A 22,478-nucleotide genomic window follows, 5' to 3' on the forward strand; every position below is an offset into this window, starting at 1 on the left:
CCTCCTGGTGACATAGACCAGGCTTGAACCTCAGAGGACCCAGTCTGCCCTGGCCATGAGTGCTTCTCCCAGCTGAGTGGCTCGGAAGCCCCTGGGGCGCTGTGTTTTGATGCTTTCTAACAGAGACCCCGTATCTCACAAATCAATTAATTGGGTCCAGGAATATTGAAAGGCCCATTTTTTTTACTCATCTATATTTCAAAGACCGAAAGATCTCCAGTCTGATTTGTTATTTTTAGAGTGCTTTGGAGATTATTTCCAGGCAGAGACATACTATGAGAGTAGGAGCCATCGATCCCTTTAATGGGTCTCTGCAGTGATCAGGGATTACTTACTGTTTGAATATTATCAATGATATACTGTATAAGGACATAAAACAGCGCATTGCCACACCATAACATACACATCGGTGATGTCCCACAACAAGCTTTCTTTGGGTTTGTAGCATGTGCAGCATGTTCCCGAAATTATTATTTTTTTTAAACCCACTTGCGAGGGTAAAATAACATATTTGTATTGGAGACATCAATCGGATTAGCAACCTCTGCAAAGGCCACGAGGCCTTTTTCTAGGTGTACACATTATTAGCTGCAGGAAATTCTTGGAATTTCTCTCTTTTGTGAGCTCAAACCAAGTTGCGTGGGCCAATCTAATAAAAATCAGCCAGTCGTAGAAATGAAAAGTTCTGTTTTTCCTTTTTCGCTACCATGGGTTTTGAGAAAGTGTCATTTATCAAACAAGAAGGAAATATAAAACATGAATCTAGCAGTTCCTGTAAGTGCTAGCTGCAATTATATACCTACAATAGTGAATAACGGAAATTGCATTTTGAGCAGCTGGTTTATCGACCCACTGTGCATCCTTTTCAGGGTGTTGATCAGAGCTCGATTGTCTGAGACCAACTGTCACTCTTGGAATTGTGAGGCTTTTCTGTGTGAAAACATCCCGGTGTGATGGGTCTGCAGTTCTGTGCCGCTTGTCGTCCGCGTACTCCTGGCAATGCTGGCTGTCTTTAGCCGCTCTCTTCGCGTCCCCGTGCACATAGCCTCCTGTGGCTCGGGCTGGGAGACGGGTGTGGTCTGGGAAAAGAATCCTGTCAGTACTGCAGCGTGCAAACTATCATACTGACTCTCATCTGCCAAGAAAGAGCCTTTTCCTTAATCAGCAAAGAGATAAGACGTGTGCATTCTCCTGAGACTCGGCTCTTTTGATGCTCAGCCTTGTATCGTACTCACGCTGTGCATAATTAGACGAGGCTGAAATATGGTGTCTATACACCTCTATTTTATGTCTTCAATATGTGAAAGCTGTTACAGAGGGAGAAATGGCTGTGCAAACGGCTGCCCAAACTGAAGAGTACTGGCGTACCTGCAAGCTAGGGATCAGCGGTCAGGCACCTCCCTGTGTGATCACTCTGCTTGTGTTAGGAAGTGTTTCCTTCACAATGGCTGCTCTTTAATATCCAGGTCTGTGTGCAATGCAATGAAACCTGTCTACCGTACAGTATATTCTGCCTTTCTTTTACCCAACGTTTTTTGAAAACAAAGAATAAAGGCGGCAGTTTTCAGAGCAAGACTCCATCGCTTTCTTGTCATAATTGATGCACCATATTAACACAATTATGGGAACAGCGTTACTCTAAGAAAGGAATCCCTGTAATTTTTTCTTACAGAAACACTGATGCTAATTTGCCCCCCCCTCCCCCCCTCCATAAAATGGCAGGTTCAGTGCAAGCTTGCCCTAATAACAGGGGAGTGCGATATTGTGTGAAAGCCTGTCATTTTCAGACACTCTTAATTTAACACTCTAGAGCATGCGGTGGATTAACGCGAAGGCGCCCCTATAAGCAGGGATGTGAAGTCAGTACAATGTTCCTGACAGATGTTGCTATCCCAAAAAATGCCCCCCTGCATGCAGTGTTCAATCCTAACTCTAGAGGGCTTTACTGGGTATTGAATTTGGAGGATTTTATTGCACAAAAATTGCCCCTGCATTTTTCTTCGAGTGCTGTCTCTCCCTCTCCCCCTCTCTCTCTCCTCCCTCCCTCTCTTCAAAATCTTTCTCTGTATTCTCTTTGCTCAGCTGTGCCATCTTCTCTTTGCCACTTTCATTCCCCTTCCTTTCTTTCTCTCACTTGTTAATTTTCCTCCTCTTTCTCTTTTCATCTCTGCTGCTTTCTTTTGCCCACTCTGATTTTTATATTTCCTTCTCTCTTGCCTGCTCTACATCCATTCTCTCTCTCTCTCTCTCTCTCTCTCTCTCTCTCTCTCTCTGTCTCTCTCTCTCTCTCCTCTTACAGTATTACTCTCTATCTAGCCTTTCCTTAAAGTGACAGTCCACGTAACCAAGAGTAAAACAGAAATAAACAAAGCAGCACACACAATTGTAGCTCCCTTTGTCTGTGTGGCTGTCTTACTGAGATGGTGGGTGAATGAATTCTATAACCTTGTTTTTTTATTTTTTTATTAAATTATTATAATGTAGTCTGTGGAATTGGGTGGGGCTTTACCAATGGCATTGCACTAATCTGCATGTGCATACTGACTTTACATAACTCCCTCCACCTCAAGGTCTTTAGCTTCACCGACAGGCAGTGAAAGCAGCTTCGGCTGGGTTCTCCCTCGGATTACCACGAGGAGAGCCCCTCCCCCCTGCTGCACACACGCACACACCCCTCCCGCTGCATGCTGGGAAGGGCCCTGGCCGCAGCAGGTCGTGGAAGAAGCCGCTCTGGTGGATGTGCTGCGTAAGAGCTGTGATGGAAGAGACAGCTGGTGCCCGAGCCAGGCTTCACGTCCAGAGTGGCCATGAGCTGGGGCAAGTGAGCAGGGCTCGTCAAACCGCCACCCCCACCACCCCGTCCCAGCGCTCCCGCTCACTGCTGAGATAGAGCTCATCAGTAATCCAGACCCATCCTCCCCAGCCTCTGCGCAGCTGACTGCGTTGCTGCACTGTTGCTTCTGCTGGTCTGCGCACAACATGCACCCAACTATTTGTAATTCGTCGTCAATATCCTTCCACTATTGGCCTTCCTGTAGGAGCTATAGACCCTCATTATGTGCGTAGCTGAAGTGATTAAAATGTAATTAAGGTTTGATTGCACGCTGCTGAGTGGAATTAGTGCGGTCTGCGTTCGATCAGCTCGGGGAATATGGGCTTTGTTTATTAACAGCCAAACGACTGGTTATATTTTAAAGGCGGGGGGACAGGGTAGAGAACACTAAGTTTGGTATGTTTCGGCTGCGGGGCTGACATTTTTGTAATTGGAGTTAAACATCTGCGTAGCCTGATGCATATTTGCGCTTCTGACCGATGTGTTGGGCCTCTTCTCTTCAGCTTGTTTCTCACCAGAAGCGGAATGAGAACAAACAGCCCTCCGCGCGGCACCCCCTCCTCCTCCTCCTCCTCCTCCTCCTCCTCCTCAAATCGGTCTGATCTGGAGTCGCTCTCAATAAATCTAAAGTTGGAGCGAAAAGGAAGGGGGTGGCAAGCTGTATTAGTTGCGTTTTGATAGAGTACCTCCCCCCCCACCCCGTTTGCTACCTCCTAGCGGCTGCGAGTGTTCACTAGGACATCCAGCCATCTCCAGAACTCTCCCGCCCGGCCCCTGCCTGTGCTATGCTCAAGCTCTTGCACAGCCTTTCCTTCTCCCAACACAGGCAGCGCAGCTTGGGTTCCGTGTGATCGGGGCGTAAGGTGTGCATCGATTAGCATTCTCCAGTCGCTTGATGGAGCGTTCCCCTTTTTTTTTTACCTGGCTGTTAATATATTTACGAGGCTGTGATTCATAAGGTGCCTGGGAGAGGAGGTGGCGCGAGGAGCTGGTCTCCGGCTCGCCCTGTCGGCAGCTGCGCTCCTCTCAGTCCGCTCGCTTGCTAATCCGCTCGCTGGCTAATTGCGGTCCGAGCGATCTTTCAGAGCTCTCGAATAATTCTTTGGCGAGGCTCCGAAAGTGCCGTTTGTCAGAAGGACCTTGACGGATTCCGCGCTCCGGCCCTCAGAAGTCGAACCCAAGACCCGTTTCGCGCGTCATTGAGAGCGGCGGCGCAGCTGGGTTTTAATGCTAAGCTGGGGAAAAAAAGCAGTCTTTCAGCGTCATTCATCACGAGAATTATCCGGGAGAAGATCTTCTGGGTTACGTCACATCGGCGGCTGTTCCCCTTGACTGGACAGCCCCCGCCCAGGTGTTTTATTCAACGCAGACACACTTGTTGCTCATTTTTTGCATTGCGCCTTCACGTACATAATGTAGGCTCCATATGTAAATCATGTTGGGCAGTTATTTTAAGATGGATGTTCCCTGCCATGCATATGTACAAACGTTTCCAAATCTAGTGGATCATTTGGCCATAACTGGTTTGTGTAATATTTTACCACAGTAGGCCCTTACAGTGTGCTATATCGTGACATTGAACCCATGGACTTTCTCGCTGTGGTCAGGAGAATGTTGTCTGCTCCACAGATGCTGTGCTGCATGCTGTGTGCGCTGGTCTGACTTCAAATGACAGGCAATGTGTGGTTATGGATCCGTGTATTTAATCATTACATGAAAGTGAGCAAATATGGTGTGGCGGGGAAATCATAGGATACAAGCAGACTATAAAGGTCATCGCCATTGTAACCAGTGTTTTGTTCTTCAAGTAAGGGGTGGGGTTGTCACAACCTCTCTCTCAACTATACCTGAAGGAAATCTGAAATTATATTCATCTCGGAGGAAAGAGACCGACCACTTGAGCTTAGTATACCATCCAAAGCATGTATGACTTTGTTTCGCCTGCCAACTGTTTCAAAATCTTATTTCCAGACAACCTTTCGAACTGGTTGCTGCTCCATATGCCATAATTTCCATTCAGTTACATGGTTCCACTATTTGTAAAACAGTTCCCATATCTATCCATATAATGAGCATTCTTGAAATGAAAATTTTGTTCAATCGTATAACTAATTGCTCAAAGGCTAGAATTATATCACCTAAAGAGAAAGACTGGTATTATTGTAGGAAATGTGATTCTGGCCTCAAATTTAGACTTTGTTCAATTGATTCTTTTACACCATATAATTACAGCACACCCGAGACCGAGGCCAAATATTTCGGAAGTGTCTTCTCCCGTAAAAGATGACTAAAGTAATTTACTGTGACAGGTTCTGCTTGTCAGCTTCAAGTGAATGTCGGGTAATATGCTGCACTGCATTTTTCTTCAAGTACTTTCGCTCTCCCTTCCCCCTCTCCATCTCTCCTGTGTTGCAGTTTGCATCCTCCCTTTTCTTCTCAGAACTCTTTAAGATTGTATCTCGGTACAGAGCCTACGCTGAGGCTTATGCCATCGGCTTGATTCAGGACGCGTGCGAATGAGGGAACGGCCATGTTGCATCTGATCTTTCTCGAGGCCGGATTTGACAGCTGTGCCATCCCACACACTCTTTGAGTATTAAAGCCGAACGCACAAAATGATACTGTAAGAGGATGAGGCAATGTGTAGGAAGAAATTACATCTCGGCCCTAAACTTGGGAAATAGTGACTGAACTGATGATGTGCAACTTGTCCATTGATTTTTATTTTTATTTTTTTGCTATTAGTTCAGGTATAAATTAAGAAAGTAGGAATATTGTGTGAGTAGTTGGAGTTTAAGATTTCCTGACTACTGACATAAGCTGTATCAGTAAATATGTATTTTTTATTGCTGCTGTGAAGGACAGTCATGATTTATCAAACTCATAATTGGGACTCAATTGACTCATTTAACATAAATTGCTAGGAGGACCGGTAGTACTGTACTACAGCATTAAATTGTAGCAAAGCATGTTCTATGCTGAAGCAATTTACTTGATTACGCCCAGCGTCACCACCCCCTGGCCTCTACTGGACACTTTCATTGCTACCTTTGCCTATATTTTCGGTCATTTTGGTCACTTTTGCTCGTCATTAGCAAGCACTGGGCCATTCGTGGGTAAATGTATCTTACTGGTTTTGGATAATACAAGCAAACAGCAGCCCATCTCTTCAAGTTGGTGTTGCATATGGATGTGTCTGTATTTAGTGAACGCTAAATATGTGGCAAGCAGGGGCTAAATTTTGCAGTTCAGCTTGAATGCTTGTGTATTTTTGGAGGGGCTCAAATGTGAGACCATGAAAATCGGTTGGACAATGCAGGAGTACAGGGGTAAATGCAGGCGTACCTGGTGTGATTTTGCAAGGCTGGCCACACACGTGTGGGAAAGATAATTGCATGTATTATTTATACCTCCTAGGGAAAGTAGGGTCTTAACATGGAACTTTTGAGCATTGACCTGGTTGTTGGAGCTAATTGCTGCTAGAAGGAAATGTTATCGGTATCAGTGATTCAAAATTCAAACGGTAAGAGAATGCTGTGGGAGAAAATATATTATCAAAACCACGAGAGATGGTAGTTGAGACTAAAGGTAACCTGGGACTAGGGGAAACATCTCCTCCATGTCCTTCTGGGCTTGTTCCCAACCATGCTTCAGTAAAATAGCATTAGCTTCTGTCTTTGCTTGTCAACATTTTAGCTGATTGTACGCAATGTGAGCTAGTCAGTCTAAACAGACATTTTAAATTGTACAAATCCAAAAATAAAAGCCACCTTAACTATGCAAAATGCCTTTGGAAGCGGATATATTGGGCATTGCTGTTAAATTCCAGCTGCTATATGTAGCTATTGGATACAGGGGTATGACTCTGGTCACGTGCCCCGTCTTGGCCTTGTGCATTTAATCAGCATGACGGCTGGATATTTATGGCATTGGCTAACTGGAAGCAGTTCATTGTACCAGGGTCAGAGAGTGTGGAAGGTATGAGGTACTAGTTACTGCTCCTGGATAGGGGCATTGGATGAGCCAATAAATCATGTGCATTATAAAAAGAAGATACAGCATCTCCATTATAGCGAGCGGGGTAGGCTGTAATATGACACTGTTGCAGAACAAAGACGGTACAAAGAATTTTGGTTAGTTCAGTTTTCAGACCTCGTGCTCTGTAAAAATGTGCCTTTTTCTACTAGCATGCATGAGTTTCCTCCGCTGCAGCCCGTCTTTGCTGCGTGTTCAGCTGACCCAGACGCTTCTGTTTTGGTCATGCTCAATGAATGCAGTTTTATGGTCCTGGGGGCGGCCGAAATCGAGCCAGCCAGACGAATCCAGACTGTTTAGCTGTGCGAGAGGCAGTCTGGCTGCTTCTCTGAGCCCCGGCCCCCAGATGAGCTCATCACACGTACCTGACACCCCAGACCCTCAAAGCACTCAACCACGTTGAAATGAAACACCTCTTTCCTGCAGAAATTTCCTTTCAGGTGTCTTGTTGTGCTTCCCGTGCTCTTCCTCACCCGGTTCTGGTTCTTCACACCTATCCTCTTCTTCTTTTGTTGTTCCTACGTTCTGTTATCTGTTATGAGCATTGCACTGCTGCTCACCTTGGCACTGCCCGCTGTCTTCGACTCTCTGGGGTTCAGCGAAGGGTGAATGTGTGTGTGTTTGTGTGTGACTGTGTATATGAGTATACGTGATGGAGAGACTGCATGTATGTGTGCGTGCGTGCGTCTGTGTGTGTGTGTGTGGCGTTTGTGTGTCTGTGTGTGTGAGGGAGGGAGAGAACAGGAGTGTCCAAGAGTCCAACCCTTCGGCGTTGAGAGATGGTGTGAATGTGTGCTTGTTGGAGCCTGTTAACAACCCATGGTGTTGGTAAACTTGAGGTTACAGTAGTGACCAAGAGAAGAGCTCGTTCTAATATTCATTAACCAGAGACTGTCCCAGAGAGATTAACCAAGGAGAGCCCAGAGAGTCAGTATGTACATTACTTTGCAAAGCCTTTCTTTATGACTGAGTCAATTGAATGACTGAGTCACAGAACATATAAGATTATAAATAAACAATACGGTTGCCATCCTGTTACTGTTGTGTAATAATTTGACCCCTGACTCTCTTTAACTATCCTTTCTTAAGTGTTGGATTTCCTTTTGGGATAATAGTATGTAATTTTATATAATGGCTATAGCTGGGCTTTTGTGCCCTGTTGGTGATATCACACTTGTGTTACTGAGATTAGCACTGATGCTCTCCACTTTTGTAGTCTCTCTGGATAAAAGAATCTGCTAGGTGTTTGTAATGTAAATTTGGTGATTATCAGCGAGGATATTATATGGTAGGAAGATTGTGCAGTAGGAATAACTCTGTATTCTGTATATCTGTACTTTCCATCAAGCAGATGTATAGAGTACTTTTTTACTGTAGAAACTGTCATCGTGCGTACAGTTTGTGTGCTTTTGGAAAGACGATTTACATTTGACGTACCACAGATGTGTGAGGTTTGAATGAATACCCGTAGGAAATATCCTCACAGCGGGCATCAATAAAGCCCACAAAAGTCCTAATTATGTTGAGAGAATCTTTTTCTTTGCTAAATTTATTACAGGATTTTCATGGTGGAAAAACACGAGGTGGAAAAGGGTGCCAGGTGCAGCATAGTCTGCTCCCAGATATCGTCTCTATGCTGGGAAATCAATTAGCACAGTGATTTCAGACCGATTTCTGAGGTGAAAACAAGAAGTATTTTTCGTCATCATTCCATATGCTGCTTAGAGACAGCCCAGCTTCCTGTGCATCATGTTGTTGGATTTGCACTAGTACTAACCAATGACTCAAACAAAAATATTGGATTGGCACCACTGTCTATGAAAAGAGAAACAATTTTCCATTTCATAGGATTCCCCCTTAGACCTTTACTGTATACTTGGGTGTTTTCATTTTTTTAAGTTTGAGAATTATGCATCTCAGTACTTCCCGGTGGCACAAACATTTTATATAAATGTTTTATACGGTCCATAAATATATTCCATGTCACAGAGCAAATCCTTTAAAATGCAATAAGGTGTAGAGATGATATCTCTGGACCGCTCAGACTTGTGTAGGACACTGAAACCAAAGTAGATTTAAGATTAGAGGTTTTATTGCGTTTTGCTTCGTCCCCAAGCACAAGAATTTAAATCGCAATGGGTTTGAGCGAGTCAACCTCTTCCATCGAATAAAAGCGGAATTAGGTGTTTCCTTAAAAAACGGTCTGACAGGTCTTAGGGGAGGCATTGTGTGTTGTGGAGGAAATTCGGATGAGCAGTAACGTCGTAAGCGCGCTGTCAGGCTCGTTCCTGGAGAGAGCAGAGTCAGTGATTCTGTTCTACAGACTGTTGAGCAGGGAGGAGGCTGTGTTAAACAGATTGCTCGGCCCCTGATGGGTTTTAGCTGAAACCTCCCTTTGCTGACGTCCACTGCTGTGTCAATTCTTTGCATCTGTATGTGATGGTAGGGTTTGTGTGTGTGTGCGTGTGTGCGTGTGTTTGCGTGCGTGCGCGCGCGTGTGTGATGATGTATGTGCATGTGCAGGAACACATATAAAAGCACACATTCTTTAGATTTCTTCAGGGTAATGTGTCAGGGTGTGTTGTGAATGGTTTCAGCAAGAAGAGGTGGAGCCTGTGTGGACTCCTGTTAGTACAGACCAGGTAGGAACATCACGGCCCAAACCCTGTTACCACGGAGACAGGGAGCTCGCAGGCTTCCCCCCTTACGGACACTGTAAATACCTGAGCATTATGGGAAAGCGAGAACCAAGTAGAACAGTTGGTTTCTGATTGAAAGTCAAAGATCACACTGGCGGTGGAATTCCACTCTCCCAACTTTGATTAACAGAAAATGTCACAGATGTCTTTCCTCTTCCAGAGAAAGTTAATTAGATCTGAAAGAATGGCAGGGCAGGGATTGCATTTTAATGGTAGTGTAGTTCCTTTTTACAGCAAATGCGCTAAAGGTGAAATTAATGAGGCAAATAGACTTAAAAAGATTCAGAAGGTACATTCTATGAGATCTATCAGCCTACATTTTTTCTTATTTGTCTCTGTACATTGGTTGGTGTATGCGTGCATACATGCATGTGTGTGTGTGCTTGTGTGTGTGCGTCCATGTGTGTGTTTGTGTGTGCGCATGCATGAGAATATGTGAATGTCACTCATTGTGTGCATTCTTTTCAGTTTTCTTTCTGTATATGTGTATGCTCGAGTGTGTGTATCACGGTCTTCTACTGTATGTGTGTGTGCATGAGTGAATGTCTCTCATTGTACATGTCTGGTTGTCTGCGTGTGTTTGTATCTGGGCAAGTGTGAGAAATATCAGGGCAGAAGTGTGTGTGTGTGTGTGTGTGTGTGTGTGCGTGCGTGTGCGTGCGCATGTGTGTCTGTGTCTGTGTGTGTGTGTGTGTGTGTATGCGCGTGTGTGTGCGTGTGTATCTGTGTCTGTGTGTGTGTGTGTGTGCGTGTGTGCGTTTGTGTGTATGTGTGTGTGTGCGTGCACGCGCATGTGTGTCTGTGTGTGTGTGTACACCCATGTTTGTGTGCCTAGATGTGAGGGCCACAGTGTAACAGCACAGAGGAGAGAGAGGGTGATGCTGGTATTTGTAGTGTCTGATGTCTCCTGTTGTTGGCGATGATGCGGGTCCCAGCAGAAGCACTTACGCCACACCAGGCCTCACCGGGCAGGTCAGCAGCTGCAGTGCCAGGCCTGCACGCCCATGGGTGGAGAGGGCATGCAGGATTAAACAGGCTTTGGTCTACTCCAGCCCAGGGCACCAGCAGGTCGGCTTGTGTAAAGCGTTGGGTGTCAAGCAGGGAAGATCATTCCCAGTCTTTTCTGTGATTGGGTGAAGGACTTTGAGCATGTGCATGCGGATGTGTGTCTGTGCGTGTGCGTGTGCGTGCGTGTGTGCATGCATGCATGGTAAGAACTGTGGGACTAATTGGATCAGTTCATTTCATCTTTTCCAGTTTCATTTACAGTTCTGCAAGCCGTTCACAGTTCACAGCTTCAGAGACCAGTCTTCTTTTTGCTCTTTTGCTTGTGTGACGCAGAGCAGTGGATTTACAACTGTGTCATACTGTATGGCTACTTACAGTCCAGTTTAATGGCACATCATTGATCAGTTGTCAATACAGGCCTCTACATAACAAAATAAAAATTTTTAGAAGTGTCCGTTTAAGGGTGTTTAAAAAAAAAAGAAATTATGTAAGGCCCCCGGTGGCTTTGAGTTTAAGAAAATTCTTGCCAGCTCAGACAATTGTTTCCCCCTGCTGAGCCATTCTGAGCATGTGTGTAGGTCATATCAGCATAAATAACAAATCATCCTTCTAAACAGCCTTAATCCACTCAAAATATTTTCGCTGTAGTGTGATGTGTGTGTGCGTGAATGCACGCATACGTGCGTGTGTATATGTATCGCTCCCCGACATGTTTTGAAAGCAGTTGGCTGGATCCAGTTAATTATCTTCATGGCGGTTGTTATTTCAGTTTATATCATCATCACTGTTATCATCATCACCTTGTTGTCTGACCATGACATGCCCTTAATAGGATTTGTTGACACTGCAGGCAGAGTCCTAGAATGAAATGTTACAGTGTGTAATTGCCTCTGTTCTACCTGCTGTTTGGCTCTGACGGTGTGAGTTTCACACAGAAAGAACTCACACCGCATGCGCGTGCGGACACGCGCACACACACGCACACACACACGCACACACTCATACACACACATGCATTCACACACACGCACTCACACACATACACTCACCACAAAATTTTCTATTTTTTTATATGTATGCAAATGCAATGGTGTTTTGTATGACTCACTCAATCACACGCCAACAAGCTGGTTGGGTCTTGTGATCTCCTACTCTTATCATCAAGCCTTATTGTTGGAAATGGATATACTTCTCTTCCTATTCATATGACTTCAGGGTCATACATTGTGCAAGCAATGTTTTAATGACTGCCTGAAGCCTTTTTTCCCTTGTGTTGTTTTTAAAGCCTTATTTCTGAAATGTTGCTATTTCAATGTAAATACGCTGCCCTCTGCTGGTAGTACAGTTGTGCTGTTTGTGCTGTCTGCTGGTAGTAGATTTTTTATTTTTTTGCCAAGGAATTTTTTTCCCTCCCTTGAATTTTCTGAGCCAGCATTTTTGCTGTATAACACTTTAACGTTTCAGTACAATATTTGTATGAATCACATCACTACTCTGTAATTACAAAGATGTGGGAGTCAGTACATATCCTCGCTCTTCCAGTGACCCCCCCACCTCACACACACACACACACACACACACACACACACACACACACACCCCAGACATCAATACCTTAATTACGTCCAGGATGGCCAGCTGAACAGAATTTCTCAGAAAGGTTACAGAATTCCGCTGTACAGCACTTGCCGTAGTGAGATTTCAAGTGTTTTCATGGGCTTTCATTTTGCAGATTAAACAATATTAAATAATAATAATACATTTTTTTTTAGTTCAAGTTCATTTCCATGGTGTTGCTTTTTCAAAAAGGTAATTATCTTATTTAGCGAAGAAGCTAATTTAAATGACGCCTGAGCTGCTTCCCTTGGGAATTATGAGTGAATGAAATTTCAGGCCCATGTAAATGGTGGTCTGTGTACAATAGTACTACTCCTATCTCTGTTTGTGTGCTGCAGATTTGAGCTAATTTTATTTAACCAGGTTGGTCAAGTGAGAACTCTGTTGTCATTTGCAGTGATAATCTGGGGAATCAATTTGAGCAGGGATTGCAAAGGATTGTGTAGTACATAGAGGATGATTGGGTGCCCAGATGTAGAGAGAGAGTTTTTGTGGGAGGTTGGCCAGCAGTACTGTGTTGGAACCGCAATGCTTTTTAAAACTGCTACAAGACCTTTAATGGCCTTATAATAACATTTAAGCGTGTAACTATAAAGGTCCTGCCAGTGTGCTCTCAAGTGGCTGATCTTATCTTTGTTATGTCCTCATTCAAACAGCATTTGAACCAGCGCTCTGTCCATGTCCGCTCTGTGCCTTTTGCACAGACAGTCAGAATATCAAATAGTAGTATCATTTGCATCAATTCAGAAAATGATTTTAAAGCATTGTCCCAAAATTAAAATTGTGGTGCTCAAAATGCATAATGATTTAGTCCAGAATCTCCTGATAGTCTCTCTTACTTTCTCTTATGTGTACAAGGAAAATATATTGCATGGTATGGTGTCATTTTCATTATATCAATGACATTAGAATTAATAGTTAAATATTTACCTGCTTATATGCAATCACTGTATATAGTTAATCTGTGAATGCACTTGAGAAGATCACTGTAGTTGTGTTTAGGAATATCCGCGGGGTAATTGTGCTGAGGCATGCAGTACTGTAGCTCAGTGAGGGAGTTAGCGAAGTTGGCTGTTTGTTTTTAGCGCACGTTGGTTAGGAAGCTGCTGGTAGGCTGTGGATTTTTCGCCACAGCTGAGGAATGCAGCCAGTGGAGGGAGACAGTTGCCCACACACCCTTAGAAGCTCCACTGAAGGGTGGCCCAGCTGCATACAGAACTGAAACAGAAAACTCAGCACATTAGCCCTGAACAAACACGATACAATACTGACACGCTCAAAAATGCAACTCATAGAACTACTGTGCACACAACGCACGGCTAGTACGGCACGGGGGTCTCACTCAGGTTTTCATTCAGTTTTAATGAGGCTAATGTAGCGCTGCTCAGATCTGCGGCTGTGTTTGGATGGCCTCCACCTCTGCAGTCAGCACAAGGGGTCAGAATTGCACTTCTGGCTCAGTGGCCAGTCCCGCTCGTACTACAGCAAGGAGTGTCCGGATAAGAAGCAGACTATTGAGCAGATTGAGGGGTCTCTGAACAGGCTGGGGTTTAATGTGCCATATGCTGAGTGTTTCGCATTAATGCTAATGCAGACCTAGCGCCCGACACACAATGACTCGGGTTAGCAGCGCAGAGGAACCTGTGAGGAAGTCGCCTAAATACAGGCTCTTCTCAAGCCTGGTTGAACATTTTGCAGCCGAAAGACAAAAAAAAGAAGTTTAAGGTTTAAATCATTGTCCACTTATCAGACATCCTGAATGATGTGGTTGGGTTTACTGCCTGCCTGGGATCCTGGATGATGTTGAAGCGATATTAAAGTGAGAGAAGTACAGTCGTTAACCTCCGTCTTACACATGGCTCTTGCTACTGACCATCTATTGACTCAATTTTGATTGTACATTTGGCGAAAGACAAGCATCCATGTGATTTATGTGTCATCAATAAGTTAGTCGTGAATGCTGACCTGCTGACTATCGATATTATGCACTTTCTTATTACATTTGGTCATATTATCTTTGTTGTTCTATACAATGGTAGGTTCTACTTTCACTTGGCAGATTAGCTAGGCCTACATCTGGTTGTGTAAATTTCCCCTTTATATTGCAGTGTATGTAGATAATAATGAAATTGCATCCAGCTAACCCACCAGACGGCTTCAGCAAATTCCAAACAGCCTACTGACAGGGTTTGAGTAAATAAGAGCTATTACAACCATGCCAAATACAAGACTAGCCTATATCACAAACCCAGAAATGCAAATAATTGCCCTCTTCCGTTGAAATTTAAAAGACTACAGTACATAAACTGTGGTCTGCTGTGAAAATGGGGAGGAGCTCCTCAAGAGAAACACAAGAGTGGGAGGGGCTTCATAAGCAAAACAGAAGGAGGGAGGGGTCTCACCAGAGAAATGCATTTCATCAGAGAAGCACAGTGAGATAGATGTTTCACAAGATAATTACAATGAGATGGAAGAGTTTCACAAGAGAAATGCAGATAGAGGGAGGAGTTCCACGAGAAAAACAGTGAAGGTAGGAGGTTCACATGAGGAATTTGATGGTAGAAGTGGCACCTTGGAGGATGTAATGGAATGAGAAGCTTCCACTGGTTTCCCACCATCTCTTGAGGGTCAGTGCTGAACATCTCCCCATTGAGAAGTATTCCCTGGCTCATTCTGTTTGTGTTGAGCGCAGGCTTAGCGCCCCGCTGCTTCTTCCGCTGGGTGAGAAAGGGGAGGGGAGAGGGTGGGGGGGAGACGGGGCTGATAAGTATGCAGCGTGGAGTGACGAGTCCTGGCTGCGCAGGGAGCTCCTGGCCGCCGTTCAGAGCGGCATATTGCACGAGTCGCCTCGCGGCTAGCGCTAACGCGCGGCTAACGCTTACGCGCGGCCCACGCTCGCGTCGCCGGGGCGCTCTGGCATCGCAGAGAGGTTTGCTGAAAGCTAAACGTGCGGTGTGGTGTGAGACGGAGCCAGCGCCCCCCTCTGTCAGGTGCTAGGCAAGCCAGGCGTGGCCGTCCGTCCGGGGGGCGGAGAGATGGGTGGGGTGGGGTGGGGGGGGTGGGGACAGGCAGGATGGCAGGAGCGAGACGGGCGAGCGCGTGCCGAGCGCGCGGTAAACGGCTCGCTGGCCGCCGGCAGCGGCGCAGGGCTATTTGTTAGGCTGAAGGGCGGGCTGTGAAAGGGGTTTTATTCCCAATCCCCCCCCCCCCACCCCCCTGCGCCTGGGCCGCCGTCCTGTCCTGTCCTGTGCTTCAGCGGCGGGTGGTCAGCTGGGACCGCAGGGGCTGAATGGAGCCCCTGTCCCAGGCCTGTTTCTCTGACAGGCGAGAGGGGGCCTCTTAAACGCGGTCTGTGGGATCTTTAACGGGACTCTGGGGTGAAAAGATGTCTTTTCCCAGCCCCCGGTCCCCCTTTGTTACCAAGGTGACAGCTGCCTTAATGGCGTTGTTGGCGATGCGTGACTCGCACGCGTACACATGCGCCGCTGTGTCCCACTGTCAGAGGGATTCTGATGTTTCATTACTCAGGCCGTGAACGAATGCTGCACGGGGTGCGAAATTACAGGAAGGCTGCATTCAAAGCCTGCTGCTGATGAAAATATCCCTAGAGTGTGTGTGTGTGTGTGTGTCTGTCTGTCTGTATGTAAGTGTGCATTTTTAAACATGTTGTAGGCCTATCTCCTTATGATTTGTTTTGTTCCCCATACAAGGGAAAGCCTGATACCATAATGCACCTCTCGTCTGGGCAACAGAAGTGTCATCCTTGTTACACGGTAGACTTGATGTGGAAAAAACTCCCTTGTGTATCAACAGCTATGTGAGCTGGAGGCAGCACTGAGGCACACACTGTTCCCTGTGGAAGAAAAGTGTCCCAGTGCATGCTGGGTAGACAGCCTTGCCAACGCATATCAGTATGGAGATGCGCTGTGCCTTTTTGCTGCTGCTCTGCTCCTGGTGCCAGGTGACATGGGTGCTCTCTGGAGAACCCCTGTCTCATTATCTGTCCCCATTAAAGACACGCCCACCTCCACAGGATGTCTGCGCATACACAACCCAAGACATTTGTCTGGGCTCATCAGAAATCAGAGATTTCCAAGCCTGAGATTTCTGAGGTAAATTTCATTGAACATTTGGAGTTAGATATATCTCCGCTCATTATATACAATTCCAATCCTGCCAATACTTGCACTGAGTGTGAGTCTGTGTCGATGTACAGGCAGGGTTCTGTACACATGCATGTCTGTGCTCTTGTTTGGTTGGTTCCACAGATATCTTACAGGCATGCCATATGAATTTGTCTGTTCTATATGCATTTACACATACTGTATGTATGATGTAATATGTGTATATTTTATATATGTAAAATACATGAAAAGTGTATGTATGCATTAATGTGCATATATTTCTATATATACATACATACTGTACATACACGCACACATATATAGTGTTTCTGTGTGTGCGTTTCACCCATCCACTTATTTTTTCCAATATACCAATCTTGACAGTTGCTAGTTTTTGTTGGAGTGTGTATTTTTTTTTTGTCTGTTGTTGAGTATGAAATATTATCATGTTACATATAATGCTCTTTATTCCTTTATGATCTCAGTCAGGCAGGCATTTCCCCCCAGTGCTGTAACTGTAGCTGTTAACTTGTGTGAAAAGTGACAGAAAGTTGACATCCATCTCTGTAGCAGTGCAGTGCCCCCCACCACACCCCAGGCTCATTTCTCCACATTGCAGTATTTTTCCTCGAGTGAGATTGACATTTCAGCCTTTCATTGTGCCTTCTCATAGAAATGTCTTTATTCATTTTCATTCTACAATGACAGGTGTGAAATGTAAATGAATCATACAGGTAACAGGTCCAGTGGGTCACCTCAACACTCACTACCCCTCCCTCCCCAAATAGATTTTTTATTGTAAAAGAAAAAATTGTATTTGGATTGCTGATGACTGTAATGTCAATTTAATTTGCCTTTGCTTTAAAAATATGAATGTCGTACTTAGAACCAGTTAAGGCTTTCACTTTTTTTCGTTTCTGTGGGAAAAAAATAGAAATATGTTATTTTTGTTTATTTTTTTTATCACCTCCCCCAATGTTCATTTCTATTTTTGACTTTATTTATTTGTAAATGCGCCAGTATTTACTCTCCTTTGACCAATTCCTCGATGACTAGCCTTTTTTTCCTGGAGCCATGTTGTCACATTGCCAAAGACATTCGTCTGAATTAGACGGCAGCTGTCATCCTGCATAATTATTTCAACTTACAACAGTTGTAACAAAATCAATAATTATCTCAAACTGATCAAATCTGCAGTTCATTTTTCATTTGCCAAAACCTTATTACAAGTTGTTTGTCAAAATCATTAATTTAAACCGCCCAGCAGCTGTCCAAACGTACTGAATTTAATTAGTTCCTGTATTTGCCCGTCTATGCGACAGTACATTCATCGTAAATGGCACCTCGGTTTGCAAAGCAGGGGTGGAGGCACGTTGCTTCCTCAGCAGGGTCGGGAGACTGGGATGTGCCTCCGACACATCCTCCTGTTTCCACGGAGACCGGCGGACCAATCATCTCTCTCCACCGCGGACCGTACTACAGCTAGCAGACGAGAGGTAGCAAACAGGGACGGGAGACACACTCTGCCGCGCATAAACAAAACACGCTCGCTGGGTTAGCCGAGCCGGCTGCACGTGCGGAAGCGGGCGAGCGCAGCCCGCTGGTTGACCGCGGGGTCAGCGGCCCGGGGGGGTGGGGGGTGGGGCGAGGGAGGAGGGGGGGCACGGCTTTGCCCCGGCGGCTCCCCGGCAGAGCGCTGCCACTCAGAGACCCCCTGTTTGCTTTGGGCGCCGCTGACGAATTGCGTGACGGCGGTTACATCACAGGCTGCGCTCTGCGTGCCGTCCCTCTGTGCCCCCAGCCTGAATGAACATGCCCAGCGTGTGAGTGCAGCTCAGCCCACACTCTCCCCTCGCTGCCTGACGCTCGCACACCAGACCCAGCCAGCTCTGCCATGGCCTGCGCACGCTGCCGTTTGTGAGTACACTGCTGCGGGACGGGTGACCCGGGGTGGCCGGGGGGTTTGGGGGGTCAGGATTACTGAGAGTTCTGACCTGGGTTTAGGAAAATTCAGAAAGAGAATGGGGGTTCTTTATGCCTTGTGACATTTGTGAGTGATGTTTTACTACGTATGTGTTGTGTTCTGGTGTCTTTCTTGCTTGTTTTTGGAGTGTTTGCATTTGTGTGTGCGTGCCTGTGTGTGTTTGGAAGTGAATTTGGCTGTGAATCTTGGAGCGCAGAGGTGCGTTTCCACTTTTGGGTCCCTGCTGGGAGTATTTGCACACAAGCCCGAGCCAAACGAGAACTGTCATGGGGATGCATATGTCTGTGAGGAAACTGTTGTCGGAAAACTAAAAACAATTGTGAACAAAAAAAAAAAAAGAAATGAGTATGGGGTTTGTGCTGTCATTGGACTACAGAAAAGAGGAGGAGAGCCTGTGACACAGAAGCTGTAGATAAACAGATGACCATCTTAAATCTGCTTTGTGAAATATCGGCAGGATTAAGTTTGCTGTGGACGTTCAGATAACGGTCCCGTGAGAATGAAGTAGACTTGCAGGACTTAATGACTCCGTGGAGCAAGGCGACTCCTCTGGTGCATACAGAAGAGAAGGTGGACGGTACTTGCGTAGTCCGGGTGACATCACAACGGAGCTATTTATGGAAACTACGTGAGGCTGTTTTTTTTTCTTTTTTCTGACTATGTCTAGAGGCTCCAAACAGTGGCGTAGTTTCGCCTCAGAATGGCGGTTTAAAGGAGGAGCTGCCATCCCTCCTCAGCTTGACGAGTCATTGTCCGCGCTGCAGCTTTAGCCTTTGGTTCTGCAGCCACAGCGAATTCTGCCACTTTGCTTTTAGCTGCATACAAATCAGGTCTCTGTTTGAAGTGTGTTTCTTAGCAGTCTTCTCGGAAACGTAGACTGGTGTGAATGTCTATTTACTGGAGAATGTGTGTGTGTGTGTATGCGTGTATGCGTGTGTGTGTGCGCACGGTGCTGCGTGTGTTTGCGTTTATATCTGTGTGTTGTTTCAGAGGAGGAATGTGCTTGGCAGTGCTGCCACTGTCTCCAGTGTTTGGAGTGAGATGTCTGTGCTGATAAAGCGTCAAGAGAGAAATCTGCCAATGTTGCTGAACTCAAAATATTGTGTGACAGCAGTGATATTCTGCTGTGCTAAACTGAGTGAATGATTAAGTGGTTCATTACATGAAGGCTGGCAGTAGCCATTATTGAAATATTTAAATTGTATTTTCTGAGATAAAGGGGACATTAATGGTCTCTTATCTTCCTTGATTGAAAGCTGACTGTGTCTCAACATTTATAGGTAATTCTGAATTTTAAAAATGTGGAAAAATACTAGAATTTTCACAGGCAATACATAGGCTAGATGGAATGAAGTGAACCTTGTAAAAATACAATCATTTCAGCTTGAAGCACCTGGTTGCGTAAGAAAGGAACATCTCCATCTGTTCCTCAGTGATTGCTCTGGCTTCTTTCTTTGGGCCAGGCGGAGAGGGGAAGCTGCTCGGTGCTCGGCCCGGAGATCGGATGACTTTTTCAAGGTCGCTTATGTCACACAGTGCCCTGCCTTTCCTAGCGCCCAGTGACTAATCACAACCACTGGCAATCCCATAATCCTCTGGGTAGCGCTGGCACTGTGTGCCATATTAGCGGTCTGCTTGTCTGTGCAAATTTCGGTGTCAGGTTTCCTTGCAAAGGAAAAAAAATGAAAACGAAGCTTTCCGAACTGAAGACCGAAGCTTGATGTGGTGTTCCGTGTGCTGCTGACAGCGATGAGTTTTGACACTGTCCTGTGTTGTGTTCCACAGTGACTTGCTCCTCGATGTGGGTCAGAGCCCATTCATTTAACAACACATGACACTCATCTTCCCTGCTTATCGCAGTAAATACTATTACCTGTGACATCACTGCTCTGGATGTCCCCGCCTACATGGTAAACTGCCATTGGCTTTCAGTGTGGGGCATTTATGAACTGCAGCTTGTGGGGCTAAGTGCCATATGCAAATGTTGAATACCCTAACTTTAATTTACATTAAGTTTTATGATCATAAATAACTGGCGCAGAGCCTAATAGTTCCTAATGTGGGATAAAACTTGTACGTGGGTTTTACCATGGTGAATTAACGGTAAAACGTCTTTGTACAGGTTCACTCTATACACTGGCCTTTCCAACGAATCTACTCCTGCAATGGAATAGCAGTTCTGAGGTGATATTTGGGGTGCTGTTTATGCAGTGATGTGCCGTCAGTGGCATTGTACAGTTGTGGCTCGCCCTGTCCCGCTGTGAGATGCCTCTTGCCGGTGATGGATGGCCCAGCTAAGTGGGGTGGCGCTGCCATTTGATCAGTGGGTGGCCAGAGTCCACAGGGCATACCTCCTTCCAGAGCGCGGACAAGCCTTTTCATCTTCCACACCTTTTCACCTGGATTCTAAAACACACCCCTGTGGCCTATCCAGCGTGCACAGAAACTCATCATGCTGAAATGAGAGAGGGAGATGGAGCGAGAGAGAAAGAGAGAGGGAGAGAGGGACAGACAGAGAGAGAGAAAGAGAGAGAGAGAGAGAGGAAACAAGCTAGACAGAGACAGAGAGGCATTCCAGAACTAAACAGAGGGACATTCCAGAATAGTAGTATAGTACATATGGAACAGACTAGTTCTCCCACGGTAGTGTGCTATAATGTCTGGCTCTGAATGGTTGACTAAACTAAAATACCAGGTCGGTGATTAATTGTTCTCATGCTTCTGCTGTACCACTGGAGTTTCTCATAAAGAAAATCTGTCCAAAGATGCCCTTGATCTTTTCAAAAATTCACAGATTGTTAAAACATTTATGTGCCCCCATGTCAATATTTAATGCACTGTTCCCTTGGATGGAGAGCCCCACTTGCCTTTGAGATGGCCAGACTGAAGAGGTGTTGCCAGACAGCTTTGTACATTATTTGAAACATTTTTTTGTGCAAAGTAATAAATAATGAATTTTGATGTTTTCAAATTGCACAATGTGGGCTATTATGTGGCATGCAACTGAGCTCTTTGCAATTGGATATTTTTGGGGGCGTTTGTTTTTTGTTTGTTTTCACAGGTTCTAAGCTAGTTCTCTTTTTGAGTTTCAGAGTCACATATTTTGGCACAATAGTTGATGCAAGACTTTTTTGTTAAGCAAACCAACAAGTGTTTGTGGATTTTGTATGAGCCCAGCAGCGCTTCCATGAAAGCCTAATACATCTCCATGTGTGTGATCCTATTGTACTGAAAGCAATGGATAACACAACCATCTCGCTGCATTTACTGGTCCTTGCATACCACAACAACATGAAGGTCATACGTAAAGGCGCAGATCACACGTGCTGCTTTAACATGTACCTTTTTTATCATTTCACTATCTGCATGAGTTGCTTGCCTCATTCTCGTGTTTTATTTGCTGTAATGTGTGGTTAAATACACTTCTCAGTGGAACCAGTCCCAAATGGTACTGACCTCCATTCATAAAAGACTGACTTATTATCCATCTGGGACACACTTAAACTCAAAGTTGTCTCGCTTCAGTCCAGTCTTGGCTATGAAGTGCCATTTAATAAACAACAAGCTCAATGTTTAACAGCTTGGAAAATAAAATGGGTGTCATCAAGGATCTTAAGGGGAGCCACCCCTGTGGTGCCCTAATCCAATGAGAGGACTGTCTCCAGATGAGGGAGGAGTTTGGGTGAACTGTGGCTCTGGGATTGGAGGAGCAGTGGACTGTGAGTCATGGTGCAGCAAACTGGTGCAGAGTTACTCATCTTTAGGGGAGAAATTTACTGTTTCTTGGGGAGAAATTAGCCTATGACCCCCAGCTACACCATTTCAGCAAAACAACAGTCTTCCATGTCTTTTCATCCAACATGGAACAAAATACCAAAAAAAACTCATCTTCTAACATTTGACGGTTAATTTACTATATTAAACCAAAATCCATCACAAAATTGTGCACGCCAATCATTCAAACAATCATAATTGATCCATAAATTGAACCATTATTTATGGTTAAAAAGTTCTAAATTCATATAATCAGGTGTGAGCTGGCTCTGGGTTTTTGACTGTTTGTTTTTCCTTGTGTCGTAGGTCTGTAGACACTTTGCACCAGTATTGCTGTCCAGCTCCCTTGTTCAATACGCAGCTAACAGTCCCTGTACCTCTCTCAGTGTGCAGGTAAGCAGAGA

General features: G+C 45.2%; 1 protein-coding gene across 2 annotated transcripts in view; it reads left to right on the plus strand.

Annotated features, from left to right (window-relative positions):
- iqsec1b (IQ motif and Sec7 domain ArfGEF 1b) overlaps positions 1–22,478 on the plus strand; it is a 178,385-nt gene that overhangs the window by 68,209 nt on the left and 87,698 nt on the right. Inside the window, exon 1 of one of the 2 annotated variants that reach the window (XM_035387613.1) lies at positions 17,984–18,233. The exons of the other annotated variant lie outside the window; for it this stretch is intronic. Within the exon in view, the coding sequence (XP_035243504.1) occupies positions 18,211–18,233 (23 nt within the window). The 5' untranslated portion in view covers positions 17,984–18,210. Of the gene's footprint in view, positions 1–17,983; positions 18,234–22,478 lie in introns of those variants that run through there. 2 annotated transcript variants of the gene reach the window in all.

Source organism: Anguilla anguilla, chromosome 13 (genome assembly GCF_013347855.1).
Source record: "Anguilla anguilla isolate fAngAng1 chromosome 13, fAngAng1.pri, whole genome shotgun sequence".
In the NCBI taxonomy this organism is placed as follows: Eukaryota; Metazoa; Chordata; class Actinopteri; order Anguilliformes; family Anguillidae; genus Anguilla; species Anguilla anguilla.